Source organism: Martes martes, assembly GCF_963455335.1.
Source record: "Martes martes genome assembly, chromosome: 8".
Lineage (NCBI taxonomy): Eukaryota > Metazoa > Chordata > Mammalia > Carnivora > Mustelidae > Martes > Martes martes.
Window position 1 is genome coordinate 52292848 of NC_137895.1, and position 18000 is coordinate 52310847.

General features: G+C 42.3%; 1 protein-coding gene across 1 annotated transcript in view; it reads left to right on the top strand.

Annotated features, from left to right (window-relative positions):
* A2ML1 (alpha-2-macroglobulin like 1) overlaps nt 1-11625 on the top strand; it is a gene marked incomplete at both ends in the record, with an annotated part of 38514 nt that extends 26889 nt beyond the window's left edge. Inside the window, 12 exons of the mRNA XM_080812181.1 lie at nt 616-792; nt 959-1040; nt 1391-1547; nt 3527-3601; nt 3778-3940; nt 5391-5605; nt 8612-8827; nt 8993-9117; nt 9279-9369; nt 9664-9732; nt 11050-11152; nt 11585-11625. Coding sequence (XP_080668307.1) covers nt 616-792; nt 959-1040; nt 1391-1547; nt 3527-3601; nt 3778-3940; nt 5391-5605; nt 8612-8827; nt 8993-9117; nt 9279-9369; nt 9664-9732; nt 11050-11152; nt 11585-11625 — 1514 coding nt within the window. The remainder of the gene's footprint in view (nt 1-615; nt 793-958; nt 1041-1390; nt 1548-3526; nt 3602-3777; nt 3941-5390; nt 5606-8611; nt 8828-8992; nt 9118-9278; nt 9370-9663; nt 9733-11049; nt 11153-11584) is intronic.
* Between the last annotated feature and the right edge of the window lie 6375 nt (nt 11626-18000).

The window sequence follows — 18000 nt, forward strand, 5'->3', positions numbered from 1 at the left end:
GCAGACGCGGGACTCCATCCCAGGACCTGAGCTGAAAGGCAGCGGCTTAATCCACTGAGCCACCCAAGTGCCCCCGAAAGTGCCGATCTTAATGGGCCACTTATGTCAGTCTTACTGGTTTATAAAATAAACATATGGATGAGTCAGTAGCTATGCCTGGAAAACAGTGTCGGGATTGTGTATGGTTGGGGGGAACATGGCGCTTTGGAGGATAATGTATTTATAGGCAGTGGAGGACTTTAGAGATTGAGTCTGAGTATTGCAGGTTTTGTTAGGTCACTCACCAGCTCCGCTGACATGTCTTCTTAAAAGTCCTGAACTCCCTTCGGTAGCCTGTGTACCTCTCTGTGTACTTTGGCACCTTGTATGAACCCAGTATTATAGTGCTATATTGCAATTGTTTGTAAGGAATTTTACCTGCAATGTTCTGTCATTGTTTGCCCCTCTGATTACGATCCTTTGAGGTAAAGACTGTATTTGACTTATTGTCTCCCAGGCACAGTGTAGGTACTCAACTAAACGGTCGCTGATACATGTTTGTTAAATGAATGACAATAACTCACAAGGGCTCCTCCTTCTCTCTACCATCACTTTCTCTCTCCTTTTGGATCTCAGGAGACATTATGGGCACAGCCCTACAGAACCTAGACAATCTGGTGCAGATGCCAAGCGGCTGTGGGGAGCAGAACATGGTCTTGTTTGCTCCTATAATCTATGTCTTGCAGTATCTGGAGAAGGCAAGGCTGCTGACAAAGGAAATCAGGTCTCGGGCAGTGGGTTTCTTGAACCTAGGTGAGTTGGTTCAATCTTTTCTTCTTTGACACATTCTCTAAACCCTAATGTTAGTTTAATAAGACACAGGGGAATTTCCCGTGAAGTGTCCCGCACCCTTGAAAGCCTTGAAAGCCATGTTTTTTGAAGCTGTCCCTGTGATTTAACATCATACCTGGCTTCCCAGGGTACCAGAAGGAGCTAATGTACAAACATAGAGATGGCTCATACAGTGCCTTTGGGGAGGAGGATGGAGATGGAAACACATGGTAATATTGCCCAGTTCTCAATGTACCCCAGTGCATAATTCCTGGAACTATGGAACTATTTCTCTACCACTCCTCTTAACCCCATTCTTTTTCTATCCATCCTCTCTACCTCTTTAATATTGTTTATTTCAGCCTCACATATGGCCAAGCCCCTCACCCTTCTTCCTGACCTTGTGCCTCCCCGGTTCTGTCCCCATTAATGCCCATCAATACCTCCCTTTTCTAGGCTCCTATGGTCTTATGTTTCCTTAATCCCCTTCCGGAACCCTGTACCAAAATAAACTATAGAACTATTGTACCCTTGCTAGGAAATCCCCCTTCATGCCACACTTCCCTCTTTACCCATATAGGCTGACAGCGTTTGTCACCAAATGCTTTGGCCAAGCTCAAGAATTCATCTTCATTGATGACAATAATATCCAGGATGCTCTCAACTGGCTGGCAGGAAAGCAGCTCCCCAGCGGTTGCTACGCCAATGTGGGAAGGCTCATTCACACAGCTATGAAGGTGCAAACCGTCCCCCCACCCCCGCCCCGCCTTCAGCCTGCTACCTGTCTGGGAGGAATTTGCATTTTTTTTCTTTTTTTTTTTTTAAAGATTATATTTATTTATTTGACAGACAGAGGTCACAAGTAGGCAGAGAGGCAGGCAGAGAGAGAGAAGGAAGCAGGCTCCCTGCTGAGCAGAGAGACCGCTGTGAGGCTCAATCCCAGGACCCTGGGATCATGACCTAAGCGGAAGGCAGAGGCTTTAACCCACTGAGCCACCCAGGCGCCCCAGAATTTGCATTTCTGACTGAGCAGAATCAAAAGAGCATAAGCCTGGGAAGCAGCGTTCTTCAGATCTCAGCCCTGGCTCCAGATGACTTTGGTCACCATACTCAACCAGTCTGAGACTCAGCTTCCATGTCTGTAGAATGGGAATATGTACTGGCACGTGGCTCCCATGGTGTGGTCCTCAGATCAGCCACATCAGCAGCACCTGAAAATTTGTTTGAAATGCAAATTCCAGTCCTACCTTGAACCTACTTTGGGGAGCTCTGGGAGTGTGGGCCAGCAATTTGTACTTTTAACCAGCCCTTGAGCAGTCTTTTTCATGTATTTGTGTGTATGTGTACTGCTTTTGGAATCAGGAAGACTGATTTATATGATAATAAAGCAAGAACTATATAATCAGGAAAATACACAAGTACTGTGTCTCCACTGAGAAAAATCACAATATTAAAAATACAAATAAATACACGTGCAGTGTTAACCAGCCCTTGAAGTGGTTCTGATATTCGTGGAAGTGTGAGAACCACTGGACTAGAAGTTCTCTGAAAGTTCTCTCTAGAAGTTTTTTTACTCTTTCCCTAAATCTGCAGCAAGGCCATCTGCTCTGGTGAAGACTGCTAGGCGGCCCAGTATTTTTTGTAAGAGTTTTACTCTGTGCCAGGCACTGTTCTAAGCACTTTGTTTATTTGATATTATTTAACATTTATAACAAATCAATGAGCTAGCTGCTGGTATGCCATTATTAATCCCATTTTACAGAGAGAGAAACTAAGGAGCAGAGATTAAGTGAATTGCCCAAGGTGAATGCGAATGGATGGTGGGACTGTCCTTTGAACCACAGCCGATGGACTCCAGAGGCACTGCTCTGGTCCATTCACTACATTGCCCTTGCCCCTTCCCAAACACAGGATGAGGTGTGGATGCTTCCAGAGAATTTGTTCAATTCAGAATATACCCAGTGAAAGAAAGATCTGTGGGTATGTTACTAGAGGAATCATTTACAGTGCTGTTCCAGGGCCTGGATTAAAAATCTTGGGCATTAAAAAAAAAAAGTCTCTGTATAGGATTCACTGGTTTTCCTTATGTAGGATTTTATTAGTGCCCCTGAGGCTCTCTCCTCTTATGCACTCTGTGAAGTACACGTGGGAGGAGCCCAAACCAGGGCTGGACCCCAAGATCCCAGAGGTCTTTCCTCTTCCTTTCTTACCAGACCTGGCCAGTCTTTTAAGAAACCCATCCCCTGTGTAGCAAGGTCAGTGGTGTGGTGCAGGAACTCCATAATTAAACTCCCTGCATTCAAATCCTAGTCCTGCTGCTTATTAGCTGTGTAATCTCAAGCAAGCCTTTAACCTTTTAAGTGTTTTTTTTTTTCCCCTTATCTATAGAATGAGGATAACAATTTAGATTAGCTGTTTTTAAAAACTTGCTAATATCTTTCTATGAAAGGCATTAAACAAGGCAAATGTCACCTAGTCTCTCCTGGAGAGGAGGGTGGGCCTTTTTCTTCTTGAGAGGATGTCCATTTGAGGAGGCTTGGATTGAGTAAGAAGCTGAGAATAAGATATTGTCTCCCTATCCCCTCGGCTGTGTTTGTTTGCTTGTTTGTTTAAGTAATCTACCCATTCGGAGGGGATGCCTTTTTGCAAATTGCACACAATTCTCACATAGGCCGTGCTGGCTGCTGCCCTGACCTGCCTCCCTGTCACCCTCTAGGGCGGCGTTGATGATGAGATTTCCTTGACTGCATACATCACAGCGGCATTGCTGGAGATGGGAACAACCACACATGTAAGTGTCTCTAGCTCCTCCTCTTTACATCCTTATTGTGCCTAGTTCTAGAGGAATTCACCTGCTTTTAATCCCTATTCACCCTTGTAAACTCAAAAAGGATATGACGATTCTCTCATCACTTCCCATTTTCCAAGGAATGCCTTATCAGTTCAGTTCTTCATCTTACTTTCCAGGACCCGATGGTGAGTCAGGGTCTGCAGTGCCTCAGAGGCTCAGTTTCCTCCACTACCAGCCTCTACGCACAGGCCCTCCTAGCTTACACATTCTCTCTGGCTGGGGAGATGGACATCAGAAACATTCTCCTTGAAAAGTTAGACCAGCAGGCTATCATCTCAGGTATGTTGACTGGGTTAGGAGTTTTTTTTTAAATTATGAAAACATGTTCTGAGTTATCTGTAGTTTTTCTCAGTCCCCATAGTCCCACATATATTCTATCATATATGGGATTCCTTTTAGGAAGAGTTATAAAGTCATTAAATCATTGTTGAGAGTTTTGTGAGAAAGCCCATGGAAGTCCTTAAAAGGTATTGTTATACTTTAAGCACGAAGAGGAAAGAGATAGTGGAAGCTAGTCAGAAGACCTGGGCAATGTAAAATCACCCCTTTGTAGGTCTTTAACAGTTCTTTGGTATGAGATCACTGAGGTTGACTGGGTAAGAGTTAAACTTGAGATTTTGTTTTAGAGAGACATGGGGAGGGGCCGAAGGTGAGGGAGAGAGAGAATGTTAAGCAAGCTCCACACCCAGTAAGTTAAGGGTCCTACTCTTTTTTTTTTTTTTTTTAATTTTATTTATTTATCTGTCAGAGAGAGAGAGAGAACACAAGCAGGCAGAGTGGCAGGCAGAGGCAGAGGGAAGAGAAGGCTCCCTGCTGAGCAAGGAGCCCTATGCAGGGCTTGATCCCAGGACCCTGAGATCATGACCTGAGCCAAAGGCAGATGCTTAACTGACTGAGCCACCCAGGCATCCCAGTGGTCCTACTCTTGGTTTCAGCTCAGGTCATGATCTCAGGGTTGTGAGATGGAGCCTGTGTCAGGCTCTGTGCTTGACGGGAACAATGCTTGGGATTCTCTCTTTCCTCCCTCTGCCCCATTCCCAATGAGGGCACATACTCTCTTTCTCTTTCTAGAATAAATAAATAAATCTTTAAAAAAAAATGTTCAACTTTTGATTAGATAAAAGAAAGCCTGAAAAATTAAACTTAAAATTCTATAAGCCAAAAAAATGCCCCCAGACACATAAGATTCTTATATGTTTCTACTTGCCTATCTCCACTAGCATGAGAATTTATAAATTAGTAAGAGTGGTTTTCATGTAATTGGTGGAAGCATTTATTGATAGTGTCAGTTTCATCTTGGGAAATGATGTATGGCTCTGCATACACTCTTAGGTACACACATCCCCTATGTAAACATTATGGCTAATATATCAGAAGATATTGAGAAATATGTTTTTCTTTTTTCTTTTTTTTTTAATTTATTTATTTGACAGATAGAGATCACAAGTAGGCAGAGAGACAGGCAGAGACAGAGAAAGGAGGAAGAAGGCTCCCTGCTGAGCAGAGAGCCCGATGTGGGGCTCGATCCCAGGACCCTGAGATCATGACCTGAGCCAAAGGCAGAGGCTTTAACCCACTGAGCCACCCAGGCGCCCCGACAAATATGTTTTTCTAACTCATGTTTCATTTTTGGTTGGTACTTGCTCTGCTCTAAGATACAGCATTTACAAATTGAAATGAGAAATCATTTCCTTCTAAGACCTTCCTAATTTTGCTGCTTTTCCCATAGGAGAGTCCATTCACTGGAGCCCAAAGCCTGCTCTATCCCTGGATGCCAGACCTTGGTCTCAGCCTGAGGCTGTAGATGTGGAACTGACAGCATATGTCCTACTGGCCCAGCTTAGCAAAGCCAGCTTGACTCAAAAGGAGATCGCCAAGGCCACTGCCATAGTGGCTTGGTTGGCCAAGCAACGTAATGCCTACGGAGGCTTCTCTTCTACTCAGGTAAATAGCCTGCTCTCCAACTGCCACTTTTCAGGTACTATTAGGTCCTGTGTAGAGATAAGAAAAACAACAACAATAAGAACAACAACAAAAAAACCAAAGCTGTTGCCCTTGACTTCTAGGTCAAGGGACTTATAATTCTATATATAGGGAGGGAGAAAAGCATGTGAAAAGATACAGGATTCATAACATTGGGTCATGTGAACACATATATAGTACTATATGCATTTAATGCTCTTTCTCTTTTTAGAATATGAAACGTCATGAGATCAATGTTTTACCACATGTGAATAGGACATATATAATTATAGCTAAATTATAGATTAACAGATTAAAAGCCAATTATGGGATTGGAAGCATAAAAGCAAGGTTTTACGGGTTTACTTCCTTCTACTATTGAATGTATTGGCAAGCCAATAAGATATATAATCTTTACTCTTAAAAAAGTTTACGAACTAGGGGGTGCCTGGATGGTTCAGTAATTGAATGTCTGCCTTTGGCTCCGGTGATGCTTCTGGGGCCCAGGGATCAAGCCCCACATTGGACTCCCTGCTCGACGGGCAGCCTACTTCACCCTCTTCTGCTCCCCCTGCTTGTGCTTTCTCTCTCTCTCTCTCTCTGTCAAATAAATAAATAAAATCTTTAAAAAAATTAAAAGTTTATAAACTAGAAGTAAAGTTAGGAAAAGTTCTATAATTACAGAGCAGGATTTGGTTATATAACATAAGATACAAAAGGTACAAAACAACGCATTTCAAAAGGGAAAGAGCGTCCATAAACTTAAAGGATAAGAAAAGTCTTCAGGGGCATGGCATTTGAGATAGATCTAGAAGGCTGTGTAGCGACGCCTGGGTGGCTCAGTCAGTAGAGCATGTGACACTTGTCCTTGGGGTTGTGAGTTCAAGCCCCACATTGGGTGTAGAACCTACTTAAAAAATAGATTAAAAAAATAGATAGATAAAATAAAAGTGTATGTATAATTTTGAGACAGAACTATTGAAAGGAAGGGGAAATGGCTTGTGCAAGACAACAGTTTGCAAAAGTCCAGAATGACTGTTGGGGAAACTGGGTTAGCTAAAGCATAATGGGACTTCAATTTAGAAAGTTAAAGCAGTTTTATACCAGGGGGGCCCTTTCATACCAGACTCAAGATTTTGCCCAATTCTGAGGAGCTATTAACTTTTTTTTACCTTGTTTCAGAGAGAATGACCTGTTATGGGTGTAGGGGGTGATTTCGAGGAGGTAGACACTGGGTTTGAAGCGATAAGGACACTACTTCATTTGCCCAGGTTAGGGGTAAGGAGAAATTGAATTAGTAGGGTGGCAGTAAGGGAAGAAGGGGTAGAATTGCATGATAAAATTCGAATACTGTCATAAAAATTGTCTTAAATGATCATAAAGAGTGTAGTCATTAATTTATTTGCTCTGCAAATAGTATCAAATGCATGTCTAATTCACTGAGAAAACAAAATAATCAAAAACCATATTTCTTATTTTTGTAAAGATTATATTCTGACTTGTTGAAACTAAGGGGTTTCACTGAGGATGTAACATGTAGATTAGACCTGGAAACAGAATAGATTTTAATTGATACAATGTTTGGTAAAGATATTAAGAGCACTGAGCTTGAATATGATAAAGACTTAATTGGAATTTTTAAAAAATTCTATGGGAGCACCTGGGTGGCTCAGTTGGTTGAGCATCTGCCTTCAGCTTGGGTCGTGGTCCCAGGGTTTGGGGATTGAGCCCCCCATAGGGCTCCCAGCTCCGTAGGGAACCTTTTTCTCCCTCTCCCTTTGTCTGCTGTTCCCCCTGCTTGTACACTCTCTCTCTGTCTCAAATAAATAAATAAAATCTTAAAAATAAAATAAAATTAAAAATACATAAGAAATTATATGGTACCCTACTTCTTTACTTCAAGGACATTTTTAGCCAAAGATCAGGAAGGCTTTCTCCTTCTTGCTGAGCCCTAAATAATTATGATGTGCAATTTTAGAAAGCAGTGGGTAAGATGTTTACAACACTCAGTGATGCATATGTCAAAATTGTTTTTCAATAAAGTCCTTAGCTATTACAGGAAGTCACATATCACCCACATGGGTTTTTCAGCTAATGATGAGGTCTCATTTCTTGAATTGTTTCCACATATTCGAGCAATAAGGACCTCCTCGGATCCCATTCACAGAGAGTAGACAAAAAGTTGTTTGTGTATGGTTAACTGCACAGCTCTCACTGATTTCCAGCTTTCCCAGGGAAGGTCCCCAGGGACCTATCTTCCCATTTTTGTATGACAGTATGATGTCTAGATACAACTGTTCTCTTTAATTTGGGAGAGGAAGAAGTGAGGTTCCTTGATTCTGTGGGTACTACACAAGCATGTAGATATACTTGTATCAGTAAAATACAACAATTTTCTGAACATCTCTTTCTTTTTTGTCTTTCCTTTAGTTGTAATGTATATAAATCATGTTTTCAGAATGGAGAAGTCCCAAGTACACAGTGTCATGCTCTCTTAGTGGCAGTTTATCTGTCTTATACCCAAATGAAGAAAAGATTGTCACATGGCACAGGGCTTGCAAGAAAAGATCCCAGCTGTGCCATAGAAGATCATTGCACAGCTAAATAACTTCAAAGAATGTGCAGTTTTTAGGGCTATCATGTCACTGCTCTTTCCTCTCCAAATAAGTAAACTGCAAAATATATACTGAACAGTTATCCACTGGCTTCTAACCCTAGCTCATTCTGAAGCTAGGGTTGGTTGAATATGAATATGAGATTAGCCTAGTGACCTATAGACGTTTAATACTAGCTTGATGGCAATTTTCTCTACACGCAAGATATGATCTCTCTGTCAGCTTCTGCAGCATTGGTGAATGTGGTTCTTAGTTACTTAGATCAGGTTTCGTCCACGCTGGGGAACAGCAACCAGACGTATAGGGTATAGGGTTGTTTGAGGTTAATACCAGTGGCTCGGTTCATAAGTGTATATTCGGTTATTTTCTTTAGGATACTGTAGTTGCTCTCCAAGCTCTTGCCAAATATGCCACTACTGCCTATGTGTCATCTGAGGAGGTCAGCCTGGCTGTAACATCCACTGAGGACTTCCAGCACGCTTTCAACATTCAGGCTGCCAACCGGTTGGTACTTCAGCAGGAGAGTCTGCCCAATGTCCCTGGGGTGTACACTTTGGAGGCCTCAGGCCAGGGCTGCGTCTATGTGCAGGTAAGCAGCGGTCCAGAAGAACAAGCATGCATTGGGAAGGAGAATCTGAGGACAACTTTGCCTCCAGTAGAACCTTTTCTCTATCTTACTTGTAAAGGGAATAGTTGGGACTGTGCGGTAAAGTTCTTCCCAACTCTGATTTGATTCTCTATTTCTCCCTACTAGACGGTGCTGAAATACCATATTCCCCCTCCTAAATTTGCGGACACCTTTAGTCTTAGTGTGGAAATGGGAAAAGCTAGATGTGAGCGAGCTACTTCTCGATCCTTAACACTTACTGTGCATACCAGGTGAGAAGAGCTGAGCTGGTGGTGGGGGCACCTAGATCACAGAAGCTGAGTGTGTGTGTGTGTGTGTGTGTGTGTGTGTGTGTGTGTGTGTGTTGGGGATATAGAGTATGCTAAGAGGAAACATAATGGGTTCACACTGATGTGCTCCTTTCTGCCCTTAGTTATGTGGGCAGTCGCAGCTCTTCCAATATGGTCATTGTAGAAGTGAAGATGCTTTCCGGGTTCAGTCCCATGGAGGGCACCAATCAGTTAGTAAGTCTGTTCTGTTTTCTGCATTTAACTAGCCCCTAGAGAACCCAACATTATCCCTAAAAAGCTGGTGAAGTGGGCATCACGGTATATACATACTCATGACTGCGTTGTCTTAGTGGACTACAAAAGTGCATCAGAAATATAAAATGGAAACTGAAATAGTCTTGGTTCCTTTTTCTTACCTTTCCACAGTATTTATTATTCCCTTGATCATGAAAGAGCTTTGGGATATTACCCTAGGGCATAGGGAAGACTCTGGATCTTCGTCTGTTTTATTTTCCCCTTTTTATTCAGCTTCTCCAACAACCTCTGGTGAAGAAGGTTGAATCTGGAACTGACGTACTGAATATTTATTTGGGAGAGGTAGGTATTCGGAAATGAACCTAAGAGCTTGCTTGCTTATACAGCTTTGCAACTTCCCTTCTAATCTCTATGTACTAGCGTCACATGCACAGGGAGGAGGGAAAGGAAAGAATGAGAGAGAATGAGTCCACAGCCAGAAAATGAATTCTGCCTCCATGCTGGTATTCTATAAAATACTCCTATTCAACTCCAGGGAGATACTGCCTAACAGATATGGAATGTGAGCTATCTATGTCATTTTAAAAATGTGTGGCCAGAATGTGACTATTTTATTTTTTAAAGATTTTATTTATTTAAAAGAATAAAGAGAGAGAGAGAGAGACAGTGAGAGAGAGAGAGAGCATGCGAGAGGAGAAGGTCAGAGAGAGAAGCAGACTCCCCGTGGAGCTGGGAGCCCGATGAGGGACTCGATCCCAGTACTCCAGAATCATGACCTGAGCTGAAGGCAGTTGCTTAACCAACTGAGCCATCCAGGCACCCCAGAATGTGACTTTTTAAAACAAAGTGGTCGGGGAAGGCTTCTCTGAGGAGATGTTTTCTGATCAGACTGCAATGAAGAGATAAAGCCAATAGGGAGTATAGAACTGTTGAAATAAAATGAAAGTTTGTTTCTTTGGCCACTTCAGTTAATTTAGTGGAGGAGCCACAGGTTAGAGTAGACCAAGAACAGAGGGGACCAATTTACTGAAGAGTTAGGGAGCTGTAAGCTCCTAAGAAGAAAGAGTCAGGAAGTCAGCAGAAGCCAGTATTTTTAAGACTAGCATGGGGCAGAAGGGACAGGTAGAAAGGTTTCAGAAAATTTGTGTGAAGACGAGAGTCTTTTTTTTCCTTTTTTTTTTTTAAGATTTTATTTATTTATTTGACAGACAGAGATCACAAGTAGGCAGAGAGGCAGGCAGAGAGAGAGGAGGAAGCAGGCTCGCTGCTAAGCAGAGATCCCGATGTGGGGCTTGATCCCAGGACCCTGGGATCATGACCCAAGCCAAAGGCAGAGGCTTTAACCCACTGAGCCACCCAGGCGCCCCTTTTTTTTTTCCTTTTCTTAAGGGAGGTTTATTTATTTATTTTTTTAAAGATTTTACTTATTTATTTGTCAGAGAGAGAGCATATGTGCACAAGCTGGGGGTAAGGGGAAGGGAGAAGCAGGCTCTCCACTGAGCAGGGAGCCCAGACTGGGGTTCCTGACCTGAACTGAAAGCAGACACTTAACTGACTAAGCCACCCAGGCACCCTAAGACAAGAGTCTTTTAACCTCCACATAGAGAGTGTTATTTTCACTTTAGTTTTAATATGATGTCTTGTCTTTCTTCTCCACAGGTGAGTAAGAAGACTCAGACCTATACTTTCACCATCAGCCAAAGTGTGTTAGTCACTAACCTGAAACCAGCAACCATCACAGTTTATGACTACTACCTCCCAGGTGAGGGCTGAGATCTACTTGTGTCTCCCAACATATTTCTGCCTCATTCTTCATGACATGGCTCTTTATTTTACAAATACTGCTTCCCAATCCAAGTGGTACATAATTATATTATTCAATCTTCTAAAACATTATAATTTAATTATATATCATTCTTAAATCTTCTGCACTGGGATATTTTATCAGATATGGTCCATAGACCAAAAGAAACTATACAAACCATTGTTCTTTAAGGACTAACAATTCTGAATATTTTGCTATGATTAATAATTTACCACAGTATTAGTGTTTGGGACTTTCCTATAATTCTTAATATGCTCATAACCTATAGGGATCCTCTGAAAAGGGCTAAAGCAGTAGTTTTCATGAAGTATTTTCTCTTTGAATGCATGAGGCCTGTAATGTAATGATACATGTCATTTCATTTTACAGATGAACGGGCAACAGTTCAGTACTCTGACCCCTGTGAATGAGGTAAGGGTGAGCTTTTAGGGTAGGGTGATACCATTTAAAAGTTAAGGGGAACTTCTTCTGAGTTACTGTTATTGTCTTTTGGAAGCTAAAATTTTTTTTTAAAGATTTTATTTATTTATTTGACAGAGAGACAGTGAGAGAGAACACAAGCAGGGTAAGTGGCAGAGGGCAGGGAGCTTGATGTGGGACTTGATCCCAGGACCCTGGGATTATGACCTGAGCTGAAGGCAGACACTTAACTTAAACTGAGCCATGCAGGGACGCCTGGGTGGCTCAGTGGGTTAAAGCCTCTGCCTTCGGCTCAGGTCAGGATCCCACGGTCCGGGATGGAACCCTGCATCAGGCTCTCTGCTCAGCAGGGGTCTGCTTCCCCCTCTCTCTTTCTGTCTGCCTCTCTGCCTACTTGTGATCTGTCTGTCAAATAAATAAATAAAATCTTAAAAAAAAAAAAAGGAAAGAGAGTAGGCTTTCCTTTTCTTTTTCTTTTTTTTGTCTTGAACTTTTTTTTTTTTTTTTTTTAAGTAAACTCTGTACCCAACATAGGGTTCAAACTCACAAGACTCTAAGAGTCACGTGCTCACTCTACTGACTGAGCCAGGCTGGCACCCTCATTTTTTGTCCCAAACTCTGAAATGAAGGAGAATAGTCTCCATAGTTCACACCAGAAAAAGTTAATAGTGGCATTTTTGTGAGGATGTCTATGTGATGATTTTTATTTTTTTATTTTTAAAAAAGATTTATTTATTTTAGAGAGAGAGAGAGAGAGACAGAGACAGAGAGACAGAGAAAGCATGGGTAGGGGGAGGTGCAGAGGGAGAAAGAGAGAAGCAGATTCCGCAGTGAGCATGGAGCCAGATGACAGGGCTTGATCTCAAGACCTTGAGATCATGACCTGACCCAAAATCAAGAGTCAGACGCTTAACCAACTGAGCCACCCAAGCAGCCCTCTATGTGATTTTTAAAAACAATATTTTTTCTGATTAAAATTGATGAATTTTTAAAATTATTTTTACATTCTACATCTTTGTTATATAAAAATACTAAGGGAAAAGTAAAAATTACCTGATTCTACTCCCCTGAGATAACACTATTAATAATCTCATCATGCTTTTGTGGGATTTTTTTCTAGATAGGAAAAAACAAGGACATGCCTGGCTGGCTGGTAGAGCATGGGACTCTTGATGTCAGCGTTGTGAGTTCAAGCCCCCCATTGGCATAGAAATAACTTTAAAAAAACAATTAGGGACGCCTGAGTGGCTTAGTCGTTAAGCATTTGCCTTTGGTTTGGATCAGGATCCCGGGGTCCTGGGATTGAACTACACATTGGGCTCCCTGCTCAGTGGGAAAACTGCTTTTCTCTCTCCCACTCCCCCTGCTTGTGTTCCCTCTCTTGCTGTGTCTCTCTCTGTCAAATAAATAAATAAAATATTTTAAAAAGTTAAAAAATAAATGGATAAGAAAAAGCTCCTCTATACTCGTGAAGATTTTCTGAGTATCATGATGTTGGTTTTTTTTTTTTTTTCGTCTCCCAGGATAGAAGTTGGAAAGAGACTGATTTAATCCTCTGTGACATTACTGGACAGCATTCTTCTGCCTCTTAAAGCAAAACGCATTGAATCAAATAATGTGCTTTCTGTGACTGACTTGAGAGTGAGTAACAGATGAGCAGGCTTGAACCTCAGCTACTTTCTGCTACATAGACGCATAGATGCCAGAATGAAGGGCTGCGGGAGATGGGGAGGAATAATCACACAAAGGAAGAATTACATGGAAAAGACCACTGGGAGAGGAGATGTGGTTTAGCCATGTAGGGGACTCTCCAGAGGGGATATAGAAGTGATCCAGGGAAGATAAAATCATCTTCCTGAGGGTTAAATCTAAGAGAAGATGTAACTTAGGGCTTTGGGAATAGATTAAAAACATTTTTTTCTTTGGAAAGAAAATCTGTGTCCTTGGCCTGTGCATATTTCTGTGGATACCAAAGGTTCTGTTTAAAGATGATGATCTCCCTTTAACCAAAACTCACATTCTGGCTTCTTCATTAGACCTTTTGACCCAGACATGTCAGAGAATCATATTTACAGATTCAGGGAGGGGTCAAAGTAGAGAATCCTAAATAAGGGACTGACTGTGTTCAGCCAGCCAGCACTGCAGGGCAAAACACAATTGATAAAAGAAGAGTAGCTGACCAGGATTCCCTATCTCTGCCTTTCTCAGTCAGGATTCCCCAAGCCCTTTCCTACAGGGGATACCCGTCGTTGTGTAAACGCTTTCTGGAAGCAATGTTTTCGTTTTAAAAACAGGATTGGAGGCAAAGTCATGGGGGGAGAAAAGAGATGAATGATATTGAAACAGAGACAATCTTCTAGGTAATTACACCTTTTAACTGTGGATCTTCACTCTCTGATCTCGCTCCTCTAGATTTTAAATTTTAACCAAAAGAGTCAGGGGAAAGTAAATCCTTGATGTAGAGAAATTTCCCTAAGCCCAGGGCCATACTTGCAAAAACTCTTCATTCCCTGTCTCCCCAACCCTGGACTCTGCCCTGGACCTCGTAGGAGTTCCCAAGGTGAAAGAAAATGGGGAACATACCAAAGGAGGTCACCCCCAAACCTGCCTCACTCCTCAGATATCACAGGAAGAGACTAGGGAGAACTCTAAAGAAAAGAAGACACTCACAAAATGCTCCTCCCACTCCTGAGCACTCTGCCCTCTGTTACACTTGGCTCTGTAGCTCCTACCAGAGAATCCCCCTTTTTGCAATGGAGGTTGGATGGTAATCCTCAAGACTTAAATTGTATCTGGATAGAACATTTTATTTATTTGTTTATTTATTTATTTTAAAGATTTTATTTGTTTATTTGACAGACAGAGATCACAAGTAGGCAGAGAGGCAGGCAAAGAGAGAGGAAGGGAAGCGGGCTCCCCGCTGAGCAGAGAGCCTTACGCGGGGCTTGATCCCAGGACCCTGGGATCATGACCTGAGCTGAAGGCAGAGGCTTTAACACACTGAGCCACCCAGGTACCCCATTTATTTTTTTTTAAAGATTTTATTTATTTATTTGACAGAGAGAGAAAGAGAGAGACCACAACTAGGCAGAGAGGCAGGCAGAGAGAGGGGGGGAAGCAGGCTCCCTGCTGAGCAGTGAACCCGATTCGGGGCTCAATCCCAGGACCCTGAGATCATGACCTGAGCCGAAGGCAGAGGCTTAGCCCACTGAGCCACCCAGGCGCCCCTGGATAGAACATTTTAAATGAATACAGAAACTATTCTTGTTCTTTTGGGCTTCAGATAGGAGAAAAAAAATATTCTTATGATTTAAATTATCAAGTACATTAGCAGAAGGACATAAATGAAAAAATTTACATTGTTCAGCTTACTGAAATGTAAACATTTCTGCATATCTGAGAAGCAAGGTGGTTGTAAGGATTGAGTGACACTTGGTATTATAGTACTTAGAGTTCTCAGGACCTGCATTTATTATATGCCAGATGCTTTACCAGTTCTGGGAAGGCAAAGATAAGTGCACTGAGGTCCCTTTCTTTTCTTTTCCTTTTCCTTTTTTTTTTTTTTTTGACACAGAGGGAACATAAGCGGGGGGAGTGGGAGAGGGAGAAACAGGCTTCCTGTGGAGAGGGGAGCCCTATGTGGGGCTCGGCTCCATCCCAGGACCCTGCGACCATGACCTGACCTGAAGGCAGACACTTAACAACTGAGCCACCCAGGTGCCTGTAAAATGAGATTTCTATCCTAAGTTGCTCACAGACTAGTGGAGGGAGAAAAGAAATCAGTAGTTAGAATACAGCATGGGAAGGAAGGAAATGGGAAGAGGTGACAGAAGAAATACAAAAAGCTTTGGGAGTACATAAGAGAGCCACCTTCCCAGGCTGAAGTGAAGGGGTGGTCAAAACACATTTTCCAGTTTAATGGTTGCCTGAGCTGGATGAGCAACAACCAGAAAGTAAAGGAGGAAACAAATTTGGGCAAAGTGGGCTACTATGAAAGATGAAGAGGTAGAAGCAAGCACAGTATTTCATCCAAGTAGTTCAGCACACTCATGGATTTGTGTATGTGTGTGTGTGTCTAACGTTAGATTGAGAAAGTAGAGAGAAATTAGGTCATGACTTGCTTTTTAGAAAGATCATTCTAGCAGGGTGCCTGGCTGGCTCAGTCAGAGGAATGTGCAACTCTTGATCTCAGGGTTGCGAATTTGAGCCCCACATTGGGTGTAGAGCTTACTTAAATAAACAAACTTGAAAAAAAAAAAAAGGAGAAAAGTCATTCTAGCAACAGAATGAAGAATGGAGAAGAGTAAAGCTGAAGTTCTCAAAACCATCTAGGAAAGTGTTCTGGAAACGGGTTGGGGAGCTGCAGTGGGCATGAAGCGGGGGCATTGGTAGAAGTTACTCCAAGAGGAGATAGCATTGGGAGAACTTCGTGATGTCAAAGACAAAAAACACTAAACAATTGAGATGATTTTATTCAGGCTTTTGCAATAGAGAACTTGTTTATTAATGAAGAATGTCTTAGAAAAGTTAAAGGACCTGAGGTTTTATAGAGGCAGGAAAACAAAAATGCATGAATCTTGGGGTCGTCAGGAAAGGTAGAGATGGGTCTTTTCATGGAATGTATGAGAACAGAGTGGTTCTTTAGAGTCAGCTGTTTTACCAGAACACAAGAGTTTATGGGACTTTGGAAAACAGAAAAATAGGGTATTTCTTAACTGGCCTGTTTTCTAGAAGCATAGGGTTAAGATAAACTCACCACTGTCAGTAATTAATTAGATATAAGACAGGAGAGTCAGGGAAGAGTGTGGGAAGACTGCCAGGTTCCAGATTCTACAATCTACAATACATGAGAGAGGAAAACCTTTGCTTCTAACCCCTTATATTCAGTGCCCGGGTCCTGTGAATTAAATTGGCAAAAGACAGATTAGCAGGAGAAAAGATTTATTTGTATGCACCTGGTCACTTCATAGAAAAAAAGTGAAAACCACAAGAATCAGCTAGGCCTGGGGGCTTATATCACTATTTTTACAAAGGGTGATGCTGTTGTGGAAGAAATTACAAAACAAAGGAAAAGGGATTTGGGCTTCTAGGGGCAATGACAGTGCGTGAAGGTAAATAAATAGAGAGGAAGGAATAGAAGATTGAGGTTATTTTAGTAAGGTTTACTTGTGCAGATACAAATTAATGCTGACTGGGCACCTGGGTGGCTCATTTGGTTAAGTGTCAGTCTTCGGCTCCTGTCATGATCCTGGGGTCCTGGTATTGAGTCCCGCATCAGGCTCACTGCTCAATGGGGAGTCTGCTTCTCCCTCTCCCTCTGCCCCTTCTCTCCATCTCACTCACTCACTCTCAAATCAATAAATAAAATCTTAAAAAAAAATTAATGATGACTTTCCATCTCCTCTGATGAAGGTTGTTCTCTTCCTGGTACGGGAGAGGGGAGCAGAGACACTCACAAAAGGAAATTAGTGCCCTGCTTTCAGGCAGAAATGGGGAAGGAGGAAAGCAGAGAGTTCTTCCTGTATCTGCTTCCCGATATCCCTTTGGTCTCTCCACCTTACCCTTATTTCTCTGGGAACACCAAACTACATTTAGTTTCCTGTTTCTAATATGTTCTCTGATAATTTTGAAACATGCTTTTTATGCTGCTTGCAAAGCCTCTCCATCTCCACCTCCAACCTGCCTGGAGGACTTTCATTGGTCCTGTAAGCTATGGCCTTCAAGGTGTGTTTTCTACTCTCGTAAGTCTTCCGCAAGAACTCCTCTCCGTTCCTACAGCACTTTGTGCTTCCTACTGAGGACCTACCAAACTGGGCTCACATTTTCTGTTAGTAACCCCATATTCTGGGTTGCCTGGGTGGCTCAGTCATTAAGCGTCTGCCTTCGGCTCAGGTCATGATCCCAGGGGTCCTGGGATCAAGCCCCACATCAGGCTCCTTGCTCAGCGGGAAGCCTGCTTCTCCCCTTCCCACTCCCCCTGCTTGTGTTCCCTCTCTCACTGTCTCTCTTTCTCTGTCAAATAAATAAATAAAAATCTGAGGGAAAAAAAAAGAACCCTCAGGAACAGCATCCTTTTGCAATCATTCAGATGAAAGCCGTATGCTGAAGATGAAGAGCAGAAAGATAAAAGTTGTTTGGGTGTTTGATGACATCACGGATCTGTCCTGTTCTTGGACATTTTGGATAGGTAATGAAAATAATAAATGGTTTACTTTTTTAAAAACTTTTTAAGAGAGATTTTACTTATTTGATAGAGAGAGAGGGCAGGGGAGGGACAAGGAATGAGGGAGATAAGCAGACTCCCTGCTGAGTGCGGGGCCTGACGCAGGGCTCAATCCCAGGACCCTGAGATCAAGACCTGAGCT